The following is a 25,168-nucleotide window of genomic DNA, read 5'->3' on the forward strand; positions in this document are numbered from 1 at the left end:
GCCGCACTCAAGCACCAGAAGTACCAATTTGACTAGGACGCCGTTCTCAGAGTTATCGCATTACCTAGCAGCTGTTGGATCTACGGATACCATCGTACCCGCCCTAAGGGAATATCGGCTTCAGCACTTACCTTGGAGGCTAGCGTATGGGCACAGATCATGTCCCATTACATCTTTCCGAGCACTCACGAGTCCTCCTTCACTATAGACATGGCCGTTCTACTATGGTGCATCCTTACAGACCAACCTCTGAGTCTAGCAAGACATATCCAGAATGCCATGGGACTCATACAAATTGCGGGCAACTTACCTTTTCCCGCCTTGGTCTTAGATCTTGTCTCAGCAGCCAGAGTCTCCTACAGAGCTGGGGATACTAAAGCCATGCTTCCACGGGATGATCAGTGTGTCCCTAACGGGAAATACCTCAGACTTCCAGCAGCCACTACAAGCCTTCCTACTGCACCGGTTGAAGATATCCCTTCTTCAACACCACAAGCACCTACAACAGATGAACTGCTCCAGCAGATAATCAAAAGGTTAGATCGGCAAGAACACAAAGCTAAGATAAGAGAGCGCCGTAACGAGCGCCGATTCAAACACCTCAAGAAGCTACTCAAGGGACACTTCAAGGACTCAGACACCCCGGACTCCACTTCCTTTACAAGCACAGGGAGCCATGATGGTCCCAACTGTGGAGATACTGCTACCAACCCACCCCTGTTCCTGACAGATGGCACCGAGGACGGTGCAAAGCCTTAAGTGTGGGGAGATCGGTCAGTACCTGACTTCCGGAGGTAATTTCTCTTCCCTAGCACCAATAAATTAGGATATTTTAGTTAGATTTTCTTTCTTTTATAGAATAGGATAAATTGCATAGTAATAGGTTAGTTGCATGCATGTTCTACTTGATTGAAAAGACAATAAGTTTCTTCTAAGACTCTATCTTTGGAACAAAATTTTACTAATTTTTAAAAATTTTTTTATGATAAATCTGCTTGAAGTTGTATTTGGAACATGATTTTTGAGCTAAAGAACACACAACCTGTGAAGAATTGAGCCTTTATGCATGGTTACATTATTTAACCATAAATATTTTATTCTTGTGAGTTTACTTCTCTATGATTGTAATCTATATTTTGTTTCACCCTATATGTCCAATATTTATTATATTTGTATGCTTGCATATGATTGATGCCATTATTTGTTTAAACTCACTTATCCAAATTAAGCCTACCCTTTTTAATTACCTTTGTTAACCACTTTGAGCCTTTAAATCCCGTTTGTTCTATATTTCACCACAATACTAGCCTTAAGCGAAAAAACAATTGTCTATCCCAAATTGAATCTTTGGTTAGCTTAAGATAAAATTGTGTGTACTAGTTAAATATGGGAAATTGTGGGAACAAAAGTTATTAAGGGAATGTATCATGATAATGCAATGGGAATTTGGATACCTACTCATGTGAAACTATAAGAATTAAAAATCTATGTGCATTGATAAGCTATGTTTATTTTTATGTCTAGAAAAAAATTAATAAATAAATAAGGGGACAAAATTACCCCAATGCTGAATTAAGAATTCAAAGATCGATGCACATATGATAAAATTAAAATAAAAAGTTGATACATGAGTATGGAATGTAAAAGGGAATTCTGGGTAGCTAGGTATGAATTCTAAGGTTACACTAAATATATATAGGTTAGGTTAAAGCTTGGGTTAATTAAAGATTCAATTTATAAGCTCACTTAACCATATATGTATCCCTACCGCTACCTTGGCCCCATTACAACCTTGAAAAGACCTCATGATGTTTGCATTGGTATATTAACTGTTGTTGATTGGTTAGGAGAAAAATAAAAGTTAGAGAGCATGATTAGAGAAGGATAGAGTGTTTACCCTATACACTAGAGAGATTAGAGCGTACATACATCATCAGTGAGGGTTCGATGCTTGAATTTCCATGTTCCCTGCTTTCATGAGCTATCTTCTTGCACTTTTATCTGTCTTACTGTATAATGATAGAATTAGTGGAATTTGATTTGCAATTGTTTTGAAGAGCCTATTTACTTTTGATCAAGTAGGCAAGAATCATATAGTTGCATTCATATATATAGGATTGTATTGCATTGCATGAGTTTCTACATGTTCATACTTATTTATTTTATCTCCTTCAATTAAGCATGAGGACATGCTAATGTTTAAGTGTGGGGAGATTGATAAACCACTATTTTATGGTTTATATTGTGTTTAATTGTGTGGTTTTATCATGATCCTTACCCACTTATTCATTAATTTAGCATGCATTTATATTTCCTTCCTGAAATTATTACATGATTGAAAACTGCTTCCTAGGGACTTTTAATTATGCATTTTAATTCTCCTTTATTCCATTCGATGCCATGATCTGTGTGTTAAGCGTTTCAGGCTTTATAGGGCATGAATGAGTTAGAGATTGGAAAGGAAGCTAGCAAAAATGGAAGGAACACAAGAAATTGAAGAGATAACCAGCGAGAAGTGACGTGGCCGCATGGCTCACGCGACCGCGCACAAGAGGAGAAATCGCAGTGACGCGGCCGCATGGCTCACGCGACCGCGCGGAATGGAAAATCACAAGCGACGCGGAGGCGTGGACGACGCGAACGCGTGGCAGGGAAAAACGCGAATGATGCATCCGCATGGATGACGCGATCGCGTGACATGCGCGATCTGCATAATCTGCAGAATTTGCTGGGGGCGATTTTGGACCCTATTTTGACCTAGTTTTCGGCCCAGAACAGCAGACTAGAGCCAGAGAACATGCAGAAACCAACACAACATTTATTCTACAGAGTTTTTAGTTTTAGATCTAGTTTCTACTCCTCCCCTAGGTTTTCTCTCTACACATTCATAGTTCTTAGGATTTTAATTTTCTCTTGCTTTTGCATTGGGATATTGAGAAGAGTTATTACCTCATCAAGACTTCGTCATTCTAGTTCGTTTTCTTTACTTGGCTTTACTCTTCCATGTCCTTTGCTTTGTTTAATTTTACCATTGGAATATTTTTAGGATTATTTAATACAAGGATCACTTTTATTTTTAATTGACTATTTTGATTTTTATTTACAATGTCTCTCTTTAATTCCTTTTCATATGCTATGAATTTTACATTCACAATAAGCGAGTAGTTCCCTAACTTGATGGCGTGTTGATTGAAAGGAACCCTTGAGTTGGAAAGCTTAAAAGAAAAATTGAAATTGGGTTTATGGTTGGATTGCCTTCTAGTCACTAACACCAATTTCTTTTAATTAAGTTGATTGCAACTTGTGAACAGACGTAGCATTCCAACTTGTTTGACTTTCCCTTACCTAGTAAAGGATAACTAAACAGGACAACCTTTAATTGTCAATTAATCTTTAGAGTATTCCAACAATAATAGGGATTCTAACTAATCAACTCCCAGTCAAGGCTTTTATTTACATTATTCAAATTCACCAATTTAATTTCCTGTTTACTCAACTCAAACCTCTTTGAGAACATCTGATTAATAAAATAGCACACTTTTCTGCAACGCGTTGGGAGACGACCCGGGATTCATACTCCCAGTATTTTAATTTTAAATTTCTGTGACATCTTTCTAAATTGATAGGCAGATTTCTGGCAAGTTAAGAACTATACTTGCAACGTATATAAATTAACAATTTTTTATTCGCCAATTTCTGCTTCCATCACTTATATCTCTCCCAAGCTTCATAGAGGGATTCACCTTCTTTTTGTTTGAAGGTTTGAACATCCACTCTAAGCTTGCTAAGCTTTTAAGGAGGAAAAAACTTGGCTAAGAAAGCCGTGACCAGCTTATCCCAAGAGTTCAGGCTATCTTTAGGTTGAGAGTCCAACCATATTCTAGCTCTGTCTCTAACAACAAACGGGAAAAGCATAAGCCTGTAGACCTCGGGATCAACCCCATTGGTCTTATAGTATCACAGATCTGCAAGAATTCAATTAAGAACTGAAAAGGATCTTCTGATAGAAATCCATGAAACTTGCAGTTCTGTTGCATCAGAGAAACTAATTGAGGCTTTAGCTCAAAATTGTTTGCTCCAATTGTAGGGATTGAGATGCTTCTTCCATGTAAGTTGGAATTTGGTGCAGTAAAGTCACCAAAAATCTTCCTTGCACCTCCACCATTGTTATTGGTTTTGGCCATTTCAAGTTTTTTTTCGAAAATTTCAGTAAAGTCCTCTTCAGAGTGTTATGTTTTAGCTTCTCTTAGCTTCCTCTTTAGAGTCCTTTCAGGTTCAGGATCAACTTCAATAAGAATGTCTTTATCCCTGTTCCTAATTTGAGCAACAAGATGAACCGTCAGTTGTCCAAACTCGAACAATCCCCGGCAACGGCGCCAAAAACTTGGTGTTGTTGCCGGACCAAAAACTTAGCACTGTTGTTGCCGGAAACAAATGCGAAATTGTTGTTCGTTCCCTCGCCGGCAACGGCGCCAAAAAATTGGTGCACGAAATTGCGATCATCAACAATGGCACCAAAGACTTGGTGCTCTCAAACGTGAATCACACTTTGTCACAACTTCGCACAACTAACCAGCAAGTGCACTGGGTCATCCAAGTAATAAACCTTACGTGAGTAAGGGTCGATCCCACGGAGATTGTCGGCCTGAAGCAAGCTATGGTCACCTTGTAAATCTCAGTCAGGCGGATTCAAATGGTTATGGTGAATTGATAATTAATATAAATAAAATATAAACTAGGATAGAGATACTTATGTAATTCATTGGTGAGAATTTCAGATAAGCGTATAGAGATGCTTTCGTTCCTCCTGAACCTCTGCTTTCCTGCTGTCTTCATCCAATTATTCCTACTCCTTTCCATGGCAAGCTGTATGTTGGGCATCACCGTTGTCAATGGCTACATCCCGTCGTCTCTATGAAAATGGTCTAATGCGCTGTCACTGCATGGTTAATCATCTGTCGGTTCTCGATCATACTGGAATAAGATTTACTATCCTTTTACGTCTATCACTACACCCAGCACTCGCGAGTTTGAAGCTCGTCACAGCCATCCCTTCCCAGATCCTACTCGGAATACCACAGACAAGGTTTAGACTTTCCGGATCTCAGGAATGGCCGTCCATTAGTTCTAACTTATACCACGAAGACTCTAATATCTCGGACTCGGTCCCCTGTATTAGATATCTAAGAGATACTCATTCTATCTCATCTTCATGTAGAAAGGAAGCGGTTGTCAGGCACGTGTTCATAAGTGAGAATGGTGATGAGCGTCACATAATCATCACATTCATCATGTTCTTGGGTGCGAATGAATATCTTAGAATAGGAATAAGCTTGAATTGAATAGAAAAACAATAGTACTTTGCATTAATACTCGAGGAACAGCAGAGCTCCACACCTTAATCTATGGTGTGTAGAAACTCTACCGTTGAAAATACATAAGTGATAACGGTCCAGGCATGGCCGAGAGGCCAGCCTCCATGATCTCAAAACTAAACGTCCAAAGATGATAAAATACAATAGTAAAAGTCCTATTTATACTAAACTAGTTACTAGGGTTTATAGAAATGAGTAAATGATGCAGAAATCCACTTCCGGGGCCCACTTGGTGTGTGCTTGGGCTAAGCATTGAGCTTTACACGTGTAGAGGCTTCTCTTGGAGTTGAACGCCAGTTTGTAACCTATTTTTGGCGTTTAACTCCACTTTGCAATCTGTTTTTTGCGTTTAACTCTAGAATGCAACATGGAACTGGCGTTGAACGCCAGTTTGCGCCATTTAAACTCGGGCAAAGTATGGACTATTATATATTGCTGGAAATCCCTAGATGTCTACTTTCCAACGCAATTGAGAGTGCACCATTTGGAGTTTTGTAGCTCCAGAAAATCCACTTTGAGTGCAGGGAGGTCAGAATCCAGTAGCATCTGCAGTCCTTCTTCAACCTCTGAACCTGATTTTTGCTCAAGTCCCTCAATTTCAGCCAGAAATTACCTAAAATCACAGAAAAATACACAAACTCATAGTAAAGTCCAGAAATGTGATTTTTATTTAAAAACTAATAAAAATATATTAAAAACTAACTAAATCATACTAAAAACTATGTAAAAACAATGCCAAAAAGCGTATAAATTATCCGCTCATCAGTCTTCAAGACACATTAATCTAAAACATTCATCGTCCGATTATAAAGCGACAGATTGGCAGAAAGTGAAACAAATGCACTGCACAATCACGATAAAGACCAACAAAGATGAAAACCAAATTCATCTAAAGGTCGACTAATCGAGGATTTAACCCACCTTCTACAAATCGGCAAAGATGAAAACAAAATAATGCAAGAAGTTATCGAAAGTGATCCGGAGAAAGGACCTGACGAGGTCCTAATGGATTGCTAAATAATTACTTAAAAGACTGGCCGACGTTAAGAAGTCGGACCAAGTCAAACCAAGTTATAAGTATACCCTAGAAAGAGGTCTGGCCAACCCTATAAAAGAGGATTACTTTAACTTAGAATGGCTCGACATGACGAAGTCGGCCCAAAACATAAAGTTATAGAAGTGATCCTTGAAAAAGACCTGAACAAAGTCCAAGAAAGAGGATTACAAAAATAACTTAGAAGGGCCCGACATGACGAAGTCGGCCCAAAACATAAAGTTATAGAAGTAATCCCTGAAAGAGACTTGAACAAAGTCCAAAAAAGAGGATTACGAAATAACTTAATTCGATATGATGAAGTCGGCCCAAGACATAAAAGTTATAAACGTAATCCCTAAAAGAGACCTGAACAAAGTCCAAGAAAGAGGATTACAAAAGTAACTTGGAAGGGTCCGACATGACAAAGTCGACCCACATAAAGTGCGAAGGCTACAAAAAGTAATACTTGGCAGAGACCTCACAAAAGGTCCAAACAAAACAGGATTCTGTTTGTTGCCTCAAAGGAATCAAAGCCACAAGCACAAAATCAACTCAAAGAGATCGAACAACAAGGCTCCAGCACTACTAAAAGCCTAGAAAAAGTGCCTCGACAAGATAAAGATCGACATAATACTAAAAGCGCGAAGTTGTGATAAAAACAAAACCAAAAGGGCTACCCAAATCAGCCCCAAGAACTTGGAAGCTATTTTTGTTTTTCAGCCTAAGGTTGCTAAACAAGCAACTAAACAAGTGTCAACGGTCAGCAAAAAAAAATTTACAAAATAAAGAGTTTAAAAGCCCACAAGCCGGGCTATCTACATAATCAAGATAAAAAAGTCCAGTTAAACATCAGAATCCTTCCCGGTAGCATCAGCATGGGGAGAAGGAGGGCGAGTCTGAATGGGCACAGCATCCACGGTCCCATCATCTCGATTCAGGATTTGACAGTCCGGATCGGATACGGGACGACCGACCTCCGCTGAAGGAACTGAAGAAGTTGACACTTTAGCGGCAGGCACAGGGAAAGGTTCAACATCATCATCATCCGAGTCATCAGGGACAATCTTACCATCCCTCACAACATTGTCCAAGCTAAAGAGAGACAGATCGACCTCGGGAGCCAGAATTCGAACCTGCTCCTTCAGGTTCTCATAAGCAGCATTCACGCTTCCGACAAGGTGACCTTGGAGCTCGGAGTAATCAGCTCAGGCAGACTCCAACTCCTCCCTCAGACGCATTAACTCTCGATAGGATGTAACATAGCTATCTTTATGCCTCAATGCCGTGTCCTCGGCCAACCTCACAGAAGCCGCCAAGGCAAGGGAGCTAGCCTTCTCGCTCTCTAGCTCTTTCTCCAGTTTGGACACTTTCGCTTTGAGCCCCTCCTTCAAGCCTTTCATCTGATCAAACTCCTGTTTATCCTCCTCCATGAAGGCTTTGGTGAAATGAAGAGGAAGATTTTGGGCAGTTCGGTACAAGGCAGCCCCCATGTGCGCCATCTTAACACTACTCCGAGTTATAAAGTCCAAATAGCGAAGGAGCGATACATCATCCATAGGGAGGACACCGTAAGGACCGATCTGCTGATCTACGAACTCGACTGTGTCAAAATCCAGGGCATCAAGGTTGAAAGGCTCAATGGTTTTTTGCTTTTTGTTGGGAGGAGCACCAGAAGTAACAACAGAAGCTTGGAGAGGATCAATCAAATGAACCCGGGGAGTTGGGATTACCTTCCTCGCCCCAGGAGAGCTCAGAACAGACGGCTTCGACTGAGCCTGGGAAGATCCCTCTCCGTCTGCCTTGGCCGAGATGTTTTTTGCTGCGGTAGCTTTCTTCGCCCTTTTGAAGGCCTTCATAGATTCATTATCCTTAATCATCTCTGCAAAGTGAAACACAAGCAGTAAGGAATCAATTAACAAATCAGAAAAGAGCTTGCAAACAGTATAGGAGCAGATAAAAGAGGAAAATAAAAAAATTAACAACCCAGCTCAGTTCGGAGGAGAGAGGGGTTGGTTAAAAACTTCTGTGTCGAGATGGGGAGGCTGACCCCAGGTCTCTTCCAGAATAGTCATGAAAGCTTGCTCAGCCTCATCCAACATTTCCCATGAATATCTAGATACCCTCACGTCCTTTTGCCATTCCAAGGGAAAGGCGGGCTCGTCATTTTCATCCAGAAAAAACGGCCGAGCTCCTTCAACAGCTCGGACTTTAAAAAAGTAATTTTTAAAATCACGAAAAGATTCATCAAACATAGAGAAGACCTTCTTTCCCTGGGAAGCTCGGAAAGAAACCCAAGCAGCTTTTTCTTTTCTATCCCAGGCTTCGTCAAAACAAAGAGATAGAAGAAAAGAGATTGCGAGGCAGGAATACCGAATCCATGACACAACAATTGGAAGATTTTTATAAAACCCCAAGAATTGGGGTGAAGTTGGGAAGGAGCAACAGTCCATGACCATAATAGGTTGGTCTCAAAATCAGTAAAAGGAAGGGTGATACTCATCGGGCCGAAAAAGAAATCGTAAGCATAGAAAAAAGGGCGATCTCCAGCAACCCAAGTAGAGAAACAAACTCTCTCTTCAGAAGTGGGAGGTACAAGTTCGTAATTCTTTTCCTCACCAGCACTACTACAAACCCTATAAAATTGCCTAAGCTGCTGACAAAATTCAGAATCAACCAAAGAAACACACAAAAGAACCATTAAATCCACCCAATCAGCTATGCCCTCAGGGACCTGGAAAGATGTCTCAACAATATTCTTGCGAGAAGACATAAAGTTAACTAGTCCTACAGCAAGAAGAGAAGAAAATAGATTACTAACCCAAAAACATCTCGGATAAAAATAAAACATCTCAGAACAGCTCGGACAAGCAAGATTCGGAGCAATACAAACAAAAGGAAAACGCCGGGACTCACACTAGAGATCCAGGGGCATCCTTTTTAGGGCAAGTTAGGGAGCGAGGACTCAAGGAAACACTACAAGTTTACATCTCTACACGACCTGACAGGAAGATAACACTCAGAGAAGAAAAGTCGCGAGTTACAAATCAAAAATCATCAAAATAATTACCTCCCAAAATTCATAGTCTCAGACAGAACTAACAAGCAACAAAAGCATCAAGAGGAAGTCAAGAAAACGCACTCCGAACAAAAGGCGAAGATTAAATTATGGGTATCGTTATCTCCTACAAAGGTACAGCAACAAGGAAAGCCACCAAAACAGAGCAGAAGTCCAGGGGCAATCTTTTGAAATTGTGAGCAAGATACAGTTTCTTTGTCTGGCACTAGAAGCAACAGTAGAACATGCAAAGCCCTAGGAAGCCTCAAACAGAAATACCAGGAATATGCATAAAAACGAAAAATAAAAAACACATCACAGCGACAAGTAAACACAAGATCATAGAAAGGTTCAAGCTTTTTTCAACATGCAGTCAAATGACAAAGAAAACCAAAGGCAAAGCAACGAAAAAAGTGAAGAAACTGTAAATAGAACCAACCTGGAAAAAAGCGGAAAGCTTCAGAAAAATTGAAGATGGAAAGAAGGAATCACCAAATCGCTGAATGACGCCGCAACACAAAGAAAAGGCCAAGCTATAGGCAAAAAACAGAAAGCGAGAAAACGAAGGGAGAAGTTACAAAGCAAAATGAAGGAGAGAAACCGTTTCTGATTGCAAAAATTCAAAATAAAAGCCAAGGGAAACGGGGCAATTAATATCAATTAATGAAGGTATTAAACCCTCACACGTTCTCAAGAACAAAGCGCTGATGTAAAATGCGCGCGCTTTTAGAAGAAAATGTTCCACATTCAAAAAAGGCTCTACAAAGAAAGGAATCGACAAAATGCTCGTGTTCGGCTTCGCTAGAGAAAGATCGAAGTCAAAGATTCGACCTCAAAGCAGAAGACCGAGCTCAAGCAGGGGCACTATTCATACCCTGGGTCGAGCTACCCGATCTGGGATGTTCAGTAATAAAGCAACCGATCTCTTCAAGTCAGGCTTTCGACCTCTTCTCAAAGAGGTCGATCGAATCGACAGAAAAGCCCAGTAAGGGGCCTAAATAGAGGAACACGACCCAAATCCAAAGGCAGTCCAAGCCTATAGAGATAAGGGCGGTTCCCTTAAAAGATAAGCTGAGCTCAACTCAATGATAAGATAACTAACTTATCTTATCTAAAAAGGTCACTTCTCACCATTATAAATACACTGGAGCACCCAGGTATAACTCATACTCTGATTCTACTAAAAACCTGTTTAATACCCATGCTAACTTAAGCATCGGAGTCTCTTGCAGGTACCCCCCACCCTTCAGTGACTAAGAATCAGCAGTGCAGCCAGTCCAACAAGTCAGACACGACAGCTCCGGCCGCCACCCATCAGCCAGACACGTCATCTCCGACCAGTATAGAAGATCTCGTCCGAGATCGACCTACAGTTTCAGGTAACCCTCGGAACATAAATCATCGGAGATAGAGGTGCGGAGGAAAGGTAGGCAGGTTTAGAGTTAAAGTTAAAGTTTAAGCTAGGTTTAGATTTCCCTAGAAGACCACTTTTTTATGACTTCTGTTTAGTAATTTAAGCTTTATAATTTGAGAGTTGGCGTTCTAGGATTGCCTCTGGCATTCCCAGGACCTTATATACTATGTGCGTGGCACCTTTACCATGCTGAGAACCTCCGATTCTCACTCTATACTGTGTTCTTATTTTTCAGATGCAGGTCCGAAGGCTCCTCAGTAGGCATCTGGACTTCTGAAGTGAAGTGGGTTCTGGGTTTCTTTTGCTGTTTAGTTTACGTATATGTGTACTTAACTTTCTCTCCGAATAACTTGTTTATTTGTTCCTCTTAGAGGTTTAAGGAGAGTTAGGGTTTTCATTTATGTATTTTGGGTTTTTGGAATATGTATATATATATATATATATATATATATATATATATATATATAAATATTCTCCGGCCAGCCTTGGCTTCGCAGGCTGAGTTAGCAGCTAGTTATTTTGTATCCTTGGTTCTCTATTCTCACTTTCTGTTTATTCTGTACTTCTAAACTTTAGATTTCTTTGCATGCAAGTACCTCATTTTCTGAGCGTTGCGCTTTTTATTTTATGATTTTGTTTTACCTGTTTTTCAAGGCTCCTCGTATATTACTCCTTTTCAATACCATTATATATATATATATATATAAATTATTACTGTTAGAGGTCGTAATACCTTGCCACCTTAGCTTTATGACTTAAGCGTAAGACTCTATGTGGTAGGGTGTTACATTATGGTTTCAGAGCAGTTCATTCCTATAGAGCCTGAGGACGGACTGATTATGCTCTTGTACAATCTCTGTGTGTGTGTCTATGTGCTATTAGGATATCTAACTGATATGTGTAGCATACATGTTCGTGAGCATGCATTTGGGACTCTTAAGCACTAAACTTGAGATATTGAGACAGATCACCTTAATATCAATTGTTTGGTGTGAACAGGGACCAAATGTCATCTTGGGGAACCGAGCGAGGTAACTGGAGGGAAAATCTTATGACCGAACCGATGCAAGGACCTCGAGATGGAAGCTCAGGTGCTGATGGAAGCAACATAGGTAAATGCTATAGATCTATGACCCTTACTGATTTCCTCAAGAGTGGTCCACCTCAGTTTAATGTAAGTACCAATGCGTTGGAGGCTGATCAGTGGTTTCGAGACATGGAGAGGTTTTTGTACACTGAGCACGTTCCTGAAATACAGTTAGTGGAAATAGTGACCTACATGTTAGAGGGAGATTCTCAGAATTGGTGGCAGGTGTTATGTCATACCTTGCAGGTGGAGTTAACAGATGTCCCTTGGAGTAAATTCAAGACGAAATTTTACGAGAAATATTTCTTGCATGCACTTCACACTGCAAAGGGGTTGGAGTTAACGCAGCTGAAGCAAAAGGATATGTCCGTTGCTGAATATACCCATGAATTCGACAACCTTTGCCATTTCTCAAGAGTTTGTCAAGGAAATCCAGCCGACTGTGAGGAGTGGATGTGTGCTCAGTATGAGAAAGGACTTAGGAGAGATATCTTTAACTACGTGTATTCGCAAAGGCTAACGAATTTCACTGAATTAGTTAAGAAGAGCCAATTTCCAGAAGGTTACTCCATGTAGTAGGTGATGCTACATGAAGGCTATGAAGATACTGCTCTAGACGAGCCGCATAGGGCCAGGCCAGATGTATGTTACAAGTGCGGGAAGCCAGGGCATATAGCTCAAGACTGTCCCCACAGGAAACGCCAGGATGCAGCCGAATCCGATTCTCAGACCAGAGGTAACCATGAAATACCAGTGGAATTTCGAACTTCCTTGCATATCATTAATATGTGATATTCATTCGTAATACATGATAAGTGTTGATAAGCGTAAAGCCCAAGTCGATAGTTGGTTGAAGGCTATTAGTTGTTGAAACGGAGTGATACTTAGCCAACCTAGAGAAGTGGCTAGGTTCTTGAAGGCTAAGAATCAGAATGACGCAGTGGAAGCAGGGTGGATTATACCTAAAGAATTGGAACTGTCAAGAGCTATGCGGAGTTACCGTTTGAAACCCAGTGACCTTAAGGCTTCGAGGAAGAGGAATAGAGCGGATTCAACCTTTAGTTGCTAATTTGTTAAGAGACAAGTAAAGGTGAGATCAAATTTCTATACGAGAGAGTTTTTGAGACCATTCTTGAAGATGTACCAGAATTTCCACCTTAGAGAGAACATGAGTTTGCGATAGACTTAGTGCTGAAAGTCGGATCAGTGTTGATTGCACCATAAGTGAAGACATCATTATAATCAGTAGAACTCAGGATCGAGTTAAATGGAGTACTAGAAGAGAGAATTGTCCAACTAAGTGTTTCTTCGTGAGAGTGTGCCAACTAATCTTCATGACTTAATCTAACTTTTCTCTTATAGCTTACATTGAAAACTCTATCTTGAATCTTTTCCTGTAAAAGCCCAATTCATCATTCTTCTAATTTTATTCCTTACTTGTATAAAGCTTGCCTCTTTTGGAATAAGCCTGGACTCATCCTAATATAATCACATAATCTTTTAATCCTGGAAACCTGCGGTGCGTGAAGTTGCTCTCTTGTAGAAACTCGCATTCCTTTAAGGCCAACTAGAACCTATTTAATTAGATATGTCTTATTCTTTTTATTCAAGCTTCGATTTGAACTTCTCCGCTGAGATGCAACTAGGTTTCTCTTCTTGTGCATTTCATTAGTTCTGTACAACTCCGGCTAACTGTATGCAAGACTTTCTTTTGATTCCTTGTGAACATTGTTCATATTACTCGTTCATCTCTTTGAACATAACATTTCTTTGAAAAATCAACTCGTATTGGATTTTGTGTCACGCATAACTCTTGGATGCAACTATTAGAGTGTCAATTCTTTAAAGCAAGACTTTTGAACATGAAAATGAACCAGCGATATTACTAGGGAATTTAGAGCCTTAATCCTCGCCGATCGTATTGCCCGTGACTAGATAGATCAAATGAGGTGAACCATGTGAACGAAATACTAGGATATGATGGAAGCCTCCGAGCCATAGATAGAAGATTGATCTTTATGTCAATGCTTATAACACTTAAGCCTAATGAAGCATTTAGGGAATGAATACGATGTATTATTGGAGGACTTGAGATGCGTGCTGATGCAACATCATGAGGTTGTAGTAGACGTCCTAAGCAAGAAGTTTCTAAGGAATTCTTGGACATATATTTCAAAGGAGGGAATGTTAGATGAGTTAAAGTTCTAAGTTGGAGAATGAGAGTGTGGAGTGGAAGTGTCAGACTAAATCCATTGCCAGTTTACAATGTGGTATTGATGAGATACGAGACGCGTAATGAGACAATAAGGAGCCGCCAAAGATGTCGAAGTCTGGTAAACAAAAGAGAATTAAGAAGAGATTTATATACCGAATGCCGAAATAGAGATCGTAGATTCAAGAATTTAGGGAGCGCAATAATTGAAGCATGTTGAATTAAGTGGATACCAAGAGAGAGTTATGTGTCGAAATCGAAAGTTGAGACGAGAAACTATTGTCCGAAACTTACGAGAGAGGATTTTTGAATTAGCTCTGAACTTAATAAAACGTACCACGAATCCAAGAAGGTATTTTGAGCAACCAGAAGTAGAGAAGGAAGTGGCAATCCATGTTATTACATGTTTGAAGCATGAAAAAGAAAAGAGAGACCATCCGAAGCCGTTCGAAATGCTACAACCGTCGAAGGTTCTATGTTAAAGATAAAAGAGAATACCTATCGATTTCGTAATAGATTACCGAGGTTGAGGACAAAAAGTAATGCTATTAGGAAATCGTGGGTCAAGTGACCAAGCCCATTTTGCCCATCAGAGCAAACTATTTATTAGGGATATTAACGAGACTATACATCAGGGAGAAGGTGAGACTTCACAGTACGCTAAACACCTATGTATTAATTGGAAACTAGAGCATCAAACGTCTTAGTTCCTGAATTTGATAGCCGAGACAACGGAGAAAAAGTTATGCAAATTTGAGTAAGGATTCTCATTATGAAAGCCGACAAAAGAGTTAGGCATATCTAAAAGAAGACTTCTCAAGTTGGAAGGAAGAGGATACCTATTTCTGAAGATTACTTCAACGAACTAGAATTGGATGAGCAATCAAAAACTAAGAAGTTGAACCTCGCTAAGTTAGCCCATTTCAATTTTTAGAGAGTGTTGAAGGTCAGTGGCATGCCAAGTAGTTTTCTGCCGTCCTTTCGAACCTATTCAATGTACTCCATATTTCGTAACTTCTGAAACACGCTTCTAAAACAAATTCATGTCTTACAACCTAAGCCAGTTTAAATGAAAGGAGATAGACGTTCCGAGTAACGAGGTCAGCTTCAAGAAACTCTGAATATGCCAAAGGACTACCCACACCTATTTTCAGATAATTGAATTTGAATTTTGAGGACAAAATTCTTAATTAGGTGGGTAGGATGTAAACCCCGTAAAATTAGCAAATAATTAGTCAACAAATTAAATTTTAATAAAGAAAATTAAAAATGTGAATTTTATATTAAATTAGGATAAAGCTTATCAAATCGAGAATTTTGACACTAATTTCAAAGAATTTGGCCCAAGATTGGGTCGAACGAGCCAAACCGGTCGAACCGAATCCAAACTGGGCCCATGGGCCCAACCAACCACTCATTTAAGTGAGCTTCAGCTCACTTATCCTTCCTCTGCATGCAAAGAATGCTGAAGCTCAGCGACAAGGGAGAAGAAGGAAATTAAATTCACAAAAACCCTTGATTTCATTCAAATTCATGTAACTTTTGATCCGGAGCTCCGATTGCCACACCGTTTATGACCACGCATTCGCGTCGTTGAGCTTTACAAAGCCCGGAACCTTGTGAGGTAAGGAAGCCATGTTTTCTTCCTCAATTTCTTCACTTTCAGTTTCGAAATCTATGAACAAAGGTATTGAAAATTGTCAAATTTCGGTATTTAGGTTTGAATTAGCTTGAGGAACATGTTCACTCTTGCTTATACAAAGCATGGGTAAGGTGAGGAAACTATAACTCTATCTAAATTCTGAATTTGTCCAATAGATATTGAGTTGGCTATATATATGTGTTGTATATTTGTATTAGGTGGTGTGTTGTAATTGGAATTTGATATTGTGGACATTGGAGGCCTTCGATTGGTGTCAAGTCTTGGTGATCTTATGGATTGAGGAGCTGTGTATGTGGCTTAAGTGTGGCTTTGGACAATAAGTAAAAGCGGCCAAGGTATGGTTTAGGTTGCGCATGTACAATATATAATGTCGTGTGAAAACTTAGGCTAGAGAACCATAGGATAAGTTGGAATGCAGGTGTATATTTGATGTTTAGTATCTTGTTGATGAACGTGCTTGATTTGATGCTTGTTGGTTGGTTAGTGATGATAGATGGATTGTTGTTGCATGATTTGAGGATATAAGTAAGTGAATTTGAAAGCTGTTACTTATAGTTTGAATGGTGAATTTTGGGAAATGTATGAGTTTCATTGATTGGTATGACGCATAATTGTGATTGTGGTTGGTGTGGTAATGAAAAAGGATATATTATGTTGGAAAGTGCAGGTTTGGTGATTAATGGCATGGGAATTGTTTTGGTTGAAAATGAGATTTTGGTAAAAGTGGAGGTTTGGTATATTTTGGTAAGAATTGATTTTTGATGAACTTTGGTAGTCCATAACTTTCTCCTCAAAGTTTGGATGAAAATGAGAATTATTTCAAACTAAAGAGGGTTTTATAAGCTTGAGAATGATATAAATTTTGCGAAAAACCAAATTCTATAGAGGAAGTTATGGATGCCAGAAATGTGGTGCTAAAAACTGAAAACTTTCTAAGATGCAGTAGAATCAGGTTTTCTGGTATGTGCCTACGCACACTGCTATGTGCACGCACCCAGCAGTAGCAAAAACTTTACCTGTGCGTACGCATGCCTTTGTGCGCACGTACACCTGGTGCTTTTTTGAAAGTCTGCATACGCACGCCATGGTGTGCACGCACGCACTAGGATATGCTTTCTGCTGGTGGCGCTCGCATAGGTGAAGTGCACGCACACCAAGTAGTTCCTGGTGGGCAAAAACCTTAAATATGGGAAAAATGAGAAAAAGCTTGGAACCAAAAGCAACAAATGATCTCAATCAACAATAAAGACTCAAGAAAGCATGTAGCAATCATTAATAATCAAATTCATCAACAAGAAATAGAAATTGTAAAAGAGAAGTGAAATTGAACTATAACTTGAATTATAAGAAAGAGTAAAAACAATGTAACTATAAAGAGTAACCCTAGTATAAACCCTAGCAGAGATGATGAAAAACTTAAAGAAAAACTATACTAAAGCTATCTACCGCTACTCCTAACCTACACTAATGTTATGCTATGGTATTTGGTGCACAAAATTGCAAATCACACTTTTTACAACTTGTACCACTAAGCAGCAAGTGCACTGGGTCGTCCAAGTAATACCTTATGTGAGTAAGGGTCGAATCCCACGGAGATTGTCGGTTTGAAGCAAGCTATGGTTATCTTGTAACTCTTAGTCAGGATATCAATTATGATTATTAGTTTGAATTGCGAAGAATAAAAGAGCATGAAATAAATACTTGTTATGCAGTAATGGAGAATATATTAGAGTTTTGGAGATGCTTTGTCTTCTGAATCTCTGCTTTCCTACCGTCATCTTCTTCATGCACGCAAGGCTCCTTCCATGACAAACTGTATGTTGGTGGACCACCGTTGTCAATGGCTACCATCCATCCTCTCAGTGAAAAAGGTCCATGTACATGGCTAATCATCTGTCGGTTCTCACTTGTGATGGAATAGGATCTATCGATCCTTTTGCGTCTGTCACTACACCCAGCATTCGCGAGTTTGAAGCTCGTTGCAGTCATCCCTTCTCGGATCCTACTCAGAATAACACAGACAAGGTTTAGACTTTCCGGATCTCAAGAATGCTGCCAATAGATTCTAGCTTATATCACGAAGACTCTGGTCTCACGGATCTTAAAGTTCTGTTGTCAAGAGAGGCGATCAGACTCATGAGCCAGGAACCCAAGAGATACTCATTCAATCTAAGGTAGAACGGAGGTGGTTGTCAGGCATGCGTTCATAGGTTGAGAATGGTGATGAGTGTCACGGATCATCACATTCATCATATTGAAGTGCGAATGAATATCTTAGATAGAAACAAGCGTGTTTGAATAGAAAACAGAAATAGTTGCATTAATTCATCGAGACACAGCAGAGCTCCTCACCCCCAACAATGGAGTTTAGAGACTCATACCGTCTAGGATACAAAGTTCAGATCTAAAAATGTCATGAGATCCAAATAAATCTCTAAAAGTTGTTTAAATACTAAACTAGTAACCTAGGTTTACAGAAAATGAGTAAACTACGATAGATAGTGCAGAAATCCACTTCCGGGACCCACTTGGTGGGTGCTGGGGCTGAGACTTGAGCTTTACACGTGCCTAGGCTGTTTCTGGAGTTAAACGCCAAGTTGTAGCCTGTTTTGGGCGTTTAACTCCAACTTGTAACCTGTTTCTGGCGTTTAACGCCAGAATGGAGCATGAAACTGGCATTGAACGCCAGTTTACGTCATTTATCTTTGAGCAAAGTATGGACTATTATATATTGCTGGAAAGCCCTGGATGTCTACTTTCCAAAGCAATTGAGAGCGCGCCATTTGGGTTTCTGTAGCTCCATAAAATCCACTTTGAGTGCAGGGAGGTAAGAATCCAACAGCATCTGCAGTCCCTTTTCAGCCTCAGAATCAGATTTTTGCTCAGGTCCCTCCATTTCAGCCAGAAATTACCTGAAATCACAGGAAAAACACACAAACTCATGGTAAATTCTAGAAATATGATTTTTATTTAAAAACTACTAAAAATATATTAAAAACTAACTAAATCATACTAAAAACTACATAAAAACAATGCCAAAAAGCGTATAAATTTTTCGCTCATCACAACACCAAACTTAAATTGTTGCTTGTCCCCAAGAAACTAAAAATCAAATAGGATAAAAAGAAGAGAATATACTATAAATCCCAAAATATCAATGAAACTTAGCTCCAATCAGATGAGCGGGACTAGTAGCTTTTTGCCTCTGAACAGTTTTGGCATCTCACTTTATCCTTTGAAGTTCAGAATGATTGGCATCTATAGGAACTCAGAATTCAGATAGTGTTATTTATTCTCCTAGTTTAGTATGTTGATTCTTGAACACAGCTACTTTATGAGTCTTGGCCGTGGCCCTAAGCACTTTGTTTTCCAGTATTACCACCGGATACATAAATGCCACAGACACATAATTGGGTAAACCTTTTCAGATTGTGACTCAGCTTTGCTAAAGTCCCCAATTAGAGGTGTCCAGGGTTCTTAAGCACACTCTATTTTTGCTTTGGACCTCGACTTTAACCGCTCAGTCTCAAGCTTTTCACTTGACACCTTCACGCCACAAGCACATGGTTAGGGACAGCTTGGTTTAGCCACTTAGGCCAGGATTTTATTCCTTTGGGCCCTCCTATCCACTGATGCTCAAAGCCTTGGATCCCTTTTATCCTTGCCTTTTGGTTTTAAGGGCTATTGACTTTTTCTGCTTGCTTTTTTTTTCACAAGCTTTTCTCTATTCACTGCTTTTTCTTGCTTCAAGAATCATTTTTATGATTTTTTAGATCATCAAATAACATTTCTCTTTTTTCATCATTCTTTTAAGAGCCAACAATTTTAACATTTATAAACAACAAATTCAAAAGACATATGCACTGTTCAAGTATTCATTCAGAAAACAAAAAGTATTGTCACCACATCAAAATAATTAAACTAGTTTCAAGGATGAATTCGAAATCATGTACTTCTTGTTCTTTTATGTTTAAAAACATTTTTCATTTAAGAAAGGTGATGGATTCATAAGGCATTCATAACTTTAAGGCATGGACTCTAATCTTCATTCATTATTTAATAGAAATAATATAAAATAGGCATAAAAGCAGACAATCAGTGATAAAAGAGAGAAAATTAAAGACATAAAGACAAATGACTCTAATTCAAATACTCATGTACTCTTAAAAATGGATAAAAGGTTATCACAGAGTTAGGACTCAACAACCTTTATTTTGGGAGGTAGATGCCTCTTTAGTCTGTGGGGTGCTTGGCCCTTCAAGAGATAGCTTCTGGCGTTTTAGTTCCTTCAGTTCATGCCCTTGCTCTTCTTGTTCCCTAAGCAGTTTGCAGAGCATGCTGTTTTGATTTTGCTATTCTTCCTTCAGTTGATCCATAGCTTCTTGCAACTTGGTGATGGATGCTTCTAGGCGCCCCCAGTATTCAATTTGAGGGATTTCCGGGAGGAACTCCTATGCTCTCCTCTTGATGGGATCGTCCTGCACTTGTTGTCCTTTCATTGACTTTTTTGTGATTGGTTGCTCAACTGAGATATACTCATCTACTCCCATCTTTACCCTAGTATCTTTACATAGCAGAGAGATTAAGCTTGGATAAGCCAATCTGGCATCTTTGGAGTTCTTGTTTGCAATTGTGTAAAGCTCACAAGAAATCAGCTGATGAACTTCCACTTCTTTTCCCAACATAATGCAATGAATCATCACTGCTCTTTTGATGGTGACTTCAGAGCGGTTGCTGGTGGGCAGTATAGAATGCCCAATGAAGTCCAGCCAGCCTTTGGCGACTGGTTTGAGATCTCCTCTCTTAAGTTGGTTTGGGACACCCTTTGTGTTGGTTGTCCATTGGGCTCCATGGAGGTATATGTCCTCTAGAATTTTGTCTAAGCTCTTATTTGGTCTCATCATTCTCCTATTAAAGGAGTCCGGGTCATCTTGCAGTTGAGGCAGCTTGAAGATCTCTCTTATTTTGTCAAGGTGGATGTGAACAATCTTCCCTCTGACCAGAGTTCGATAGTCATAGAATACGGTTCCAGCTATTCTCTGCCTGTCTGTCTGCCATAGATTAGAGTAGAATTCCTGAACCATGTTTCTTTCCACCTTTGTCTCAGGATTAGCTAGGATTTCCTAGCTCCTGTTTCGAATTTGCTCTTGGATCTCCGGATATTCGTCTTCTTTCAAATCGAATTTAACTTCCAGGATCAGTGACCTTAGACCTATTATTTTGTAGTAATGGTCTGAATGTTCTTTGGTTAAGAACTTCCCTTGATTCTAAAGTGGTTTTGGAATATTCTCTTTCTTGCCTCTTGAGGTGGTTTGTTTTCCCTTAGGAACCATGATCTTAGTGGGTGTTGGCTTAGTGATCACGGATAAACACACCAAACTTAGAGGTTTGCTTGTTCTCAAGCAAAAGAAAGGAAAAGAGAGGGATATAGGAAGAGCCATGTTCGAATTGTGGAGGAGAGGAGGGAGGCCAAACGAGGATTTAAAGGGAGGGGGTGGGTTTTCAAAAATTTTTGAAAAAGATATGATAGAAAATGTGATTTGTAAAAGATAAGTATGATAGGAAAAAAAAGATGTAATTTAAGATTGAAAAGATATGAAAGATATTTGAAAAAGATAGATTTGTTTTTTAAAAAAAAGATATTGTGAAGATTTGAAAAATATATTGATGAGTTGAAAAGATTTGAAAAAGATAGATTTGTTTTGAAAAAGATTTGAAAAGAAGTTGAAGAAGAATTGAGGAAGATTTAATTTTAGGATTAAGATATTTTTAATATTTTTGGAAAAGAGTTTGAAAAAGGAAAGTATGGGAACATGTTTATGCAAGAAAGTATGGATGGAAATATGAAAATTTGAAAAAAATCAAGTTGGGAACAAAAACTTCCTCCCCTCCACAATCCTGGCGTTAAATGCCCAACTGCTGCTTGTTTTGGGCGTTAAACGCCCATCTGTAGCCTCTTTTGGGCGTTTAACGCCCAGTTGTTGCTTCTGGCTGGTGTTAAACGCTAGAAATCTTTCGTCACTGGGCGTTTTTCTGAACGCTCAGGATGCTGTAAGTGTGGTGTTAAACGCCCAGAATGGCACCTATTTTGGCGTTTAACGCCCAGAAAGGTATCATTACTGGCGTTAAACGCCCAGTAGATGCTTCTTTTGGGCATTTAATGCCTAAATATACCTCTTACTGGCATTTTCTTGCCAGTGAGCTCCTTCATCCTGTTTTGTACTCTGAATCCTTTTGTAACCCGGTGAACTTATGCAATTGATTCTTTACCTTGAAGATTATTTATATTAAACTTGTATAATTATTATTTAAATAAATAAAAAGAATAGGCTTTGCTAATGGCTGGGTTGCCTCCCAGCAAGCACTTCTTTATTGTCTTTAGCTGGACCATGCTGAGCTTTTAATCTAGCCTCAGCTTTGAGCACTCTTGCTCAACATTGCCTTCAAGATAATGCTTGTTTCTCTGTCCATTAACAATGAACTTCTATAAAGAATCAATGTCTTGAAGCTCCACATAGCCATATGGTGACACACTTGTAATCACATATGGTCCCTTCCACCGGGATTTCAGTTTCCCGGGGAATAGGCTGAGCCTAGATTTAAACAGCAAAACCTTCTGTCCTGGTTCAAAGACTCTAGATGACAGCTTTCTGTCATGCCACCTTTTTGCTTTCTCTTTGTAAAGCTTGGCATTTTCGAAAGCAGTGAGTCTAAATTCCTCTAGCTCATTCAGCTGGAGCAATCTTTTTTCTCCAGCTAATTTAGCATCAAAGTTTAGGAATCTAGTTGCCCAGTAGGCCTTGCGCTCCAGTTCCACGGGCAGATGACAGGCCTTACCATACACAAGTTGGTATGGAGAGGTCCCTATAGGAGTCTTGAATGCTGTTCTGTATGCCCACAGAGCCTCATCCAAGATTCTTGCCCAATCCCTTCTACGGGTAATTACAGTCCATTCCAGGATTCTTTTTAGTTCTCTATTAGAGACTTCAGCCTGCCCGTTTGTCTGTGGATGATATGGAGTTGCTATTTTGTGGCTAATTCCATATCGGACCATAGCAAAGTAGAGCTGTTTATTGCAGAAGTGAGTGCCCCCATCACTGATTAGTGCTCTAGGGACATTAAACCTGCTGAAGATATGTTTCTGGAGGAATTTTAGCACTGTCTTAGTATCATTAGTGGGTGTTGCAATTGCCTCTACCATTTAGATACATAGTCTACTGCCACCAGAATATATGTGTTTGAGTATGATGGTGGGAAAGGCCCCATGAAGTCAATACCCCATACATCAAACAACTCAATCTCCAAGATTCCTTGTTGAGGCATGGCGTAACCATGAGGCAGATTACCAGCCCTCTGGCAACTGTCACAGTTACGTACAAACGCTCAGGAATCTCTATAGAGGGTAGGCCAGTAGAAGCCACGTTGGAGGACCTTGGTGGCTGTTCGCTCACCTCCGAAATGGCCTCCATATTGTGACCTATGGCAATGCCATAAAATCTTCTGTGCTTCTTCTCTAGGTACACACCTACGAATTATTCTGTCTGCACATCTCTTAAAGAGATAGGGTTCATCTCACAAGTAGTACTTTGCATCAGTAATTAATTTTTTCTTTTGTTGCCTGCTGTACTCCTTGGGTATGAATCTTGCAGCTTTATAGTTTTCAATGTCTGCAAACCATGGTGTTTCCTGAATGGCAAACAGTTGCTCATCCGAAAAGGTTTCAGAGATCTCAATAGAGGGAAAGGACGTCCCTTCTACTGGCTCTATTCGGGACAGATGATTAACCACTTGGTTCTCTGTCCCTTTTCTGTCTCTTATTTCTATATCAAACTCTTGCAGAAGCAACACCCATCTTATGAGCCTGGGTTTTGAATCCTGCTTTGTGAGTAGATATTTAAGAGCAGCATGGTCAGTGTACACAATCACTTTTGATCCTATTAAGTATGATCTAAACTTGTCAATGGCATAAACCACTGCAAGCAATTCTTTTCCTGTGGTTGTGTAATTTTTTTGGGTATCATTTAAAATACGGCTAGCATAATAAATGATATGCAGAAGCTTGTTATGCCTCTGTCCCAGTACTGCACCAATGGCATGGTCACTGGCATCACACATTAGTTCAAATGGTAATGTCCAGTCTGGTGCAGAAATAACTGGTGCTGTGACCAGCTTAGCTTTCAGAGTTTTAAATGCCTGCAGACACTCTGTGAAACACAAATGGCGTGTCAACAGCTAGCAGATTGCTCAAAGGTTTTTCAATTTTTGAAAAATCCTTTATAAACCTCCTATAGAATCCTGCATGCCCCAGAAAAGCTTCTGATTGCCTTAACATTGGCAGGTGGTAGTAATTTTTCAATTACTTCCACTTTAGCTTGATCCACCTCTATTCCCTTGTTTGAAATTTTATGTCCAAGGACAATTCCTTCAGTCACCATAAAGTGACATTTTTCTAGTTTAAAACTAGGTTAGTCTCTTGGCATCTTTTCAGAACAAGTGCTAAATGGTCAAGGCAGGAGCTGAATGAGTCTCCAAATACTGAAAGGTCATCCATGAAGACTTCCAAGAATTTCTCTACCATATCAGAGAAGATAGAGAGCATGCACCTCTGAAAGGTTACAGGTGCATTGCACAGACCAAAAGGCATCCTTCTGTAGGCAAACACTCCAGAAGGACATGTGAATGCTGTTTTCTCTTGGTCCTGATGATCTACTGCAATTTGGTTGTAGCCTGAATAGCCATCCAAAAAGCAGTAATATTCATGACCTGCTAGTCTCTCTAGCATCTGGTCTATGAATGGTAAAGGAAAGTGATCCTTCCTGGTGGCTGTGTTGAGCCTTCTGTAGTCAATACACATACGCCACCCTGTAACTATTCTTGTAGGAACCAGTTTATTTTTTTCATTATGAACAACTGTCATGCCTCCCTTCTTGGGAACAACTTGGACAAGGCTCACCCAGGGGCTATTAGAAATAGGATAAATAATCTCAGCCTCCAGTACCTTGGTGACCTCTTTCTGCACCACTTCCTTCATGGCTGGATTTAGCCGCCTCTGTGGTTGAACCACTGACTTAGCATTGTCCTCCAATAGGATCTTGTACATGCATCTTGCTGGGCTGATGCCCTTAAGATCACTTATGAACTACCCAAGAGCTGTCTTGTGTGTCCTTAGCACTTGAAGTAGTGCTTCCTCTTCCTATGGATTTAAAGCAGAGCTTATGATCACTGGAAAAGTGTCACCTTCTCCCAGAAATGCATATTTCAGGGATTGTGGTAGTGGTTTGAGCTCGGGTTTAGGAGGTTTTTTCTCTTCCTGAGGAATTTTCAGA

At 39.7% G+C, this 25,168-nt stretch overlaps 1 protein-coding gene across 1 annotated transcript; it reads left to right on the plus strand.

Moving 5' to 3' along the window:
• The first annotated feature begins 11,886 nt into the window (after positions 1–11,886).
• On the plus strand, positions 11,887–12,543 carry LOC148570867 (uncharacterized). The gene has a single exon (XM_088507166.1). It carries the CDS (start codon positions 11,887–11,889, stop codon positions 12,541–12,543), a length of 657 nt encoding a protein of 218 aa, XP_088363292.1.
• The last annotated feature ends 12,625 nt before the right edge of the window (positions 12,544–25,168 follow it).

This window comes from Arachis ipaensis, chromosome B3, assembly GCF_059453495.1.
Source record: "Arachis ipaensis isolate K30076 ecotype BB chromosome B3, ASM5945349v1, whole genome shotgun sequence".
In the NCBI taxonomy this organism is placed as follows: domain Eukaryota; kingdom Viridiplantae; phylum Streptophyta; class Magnoliopsida; order Fabales; family Fabaceae; genus Arachis; species Arachis ipaensis.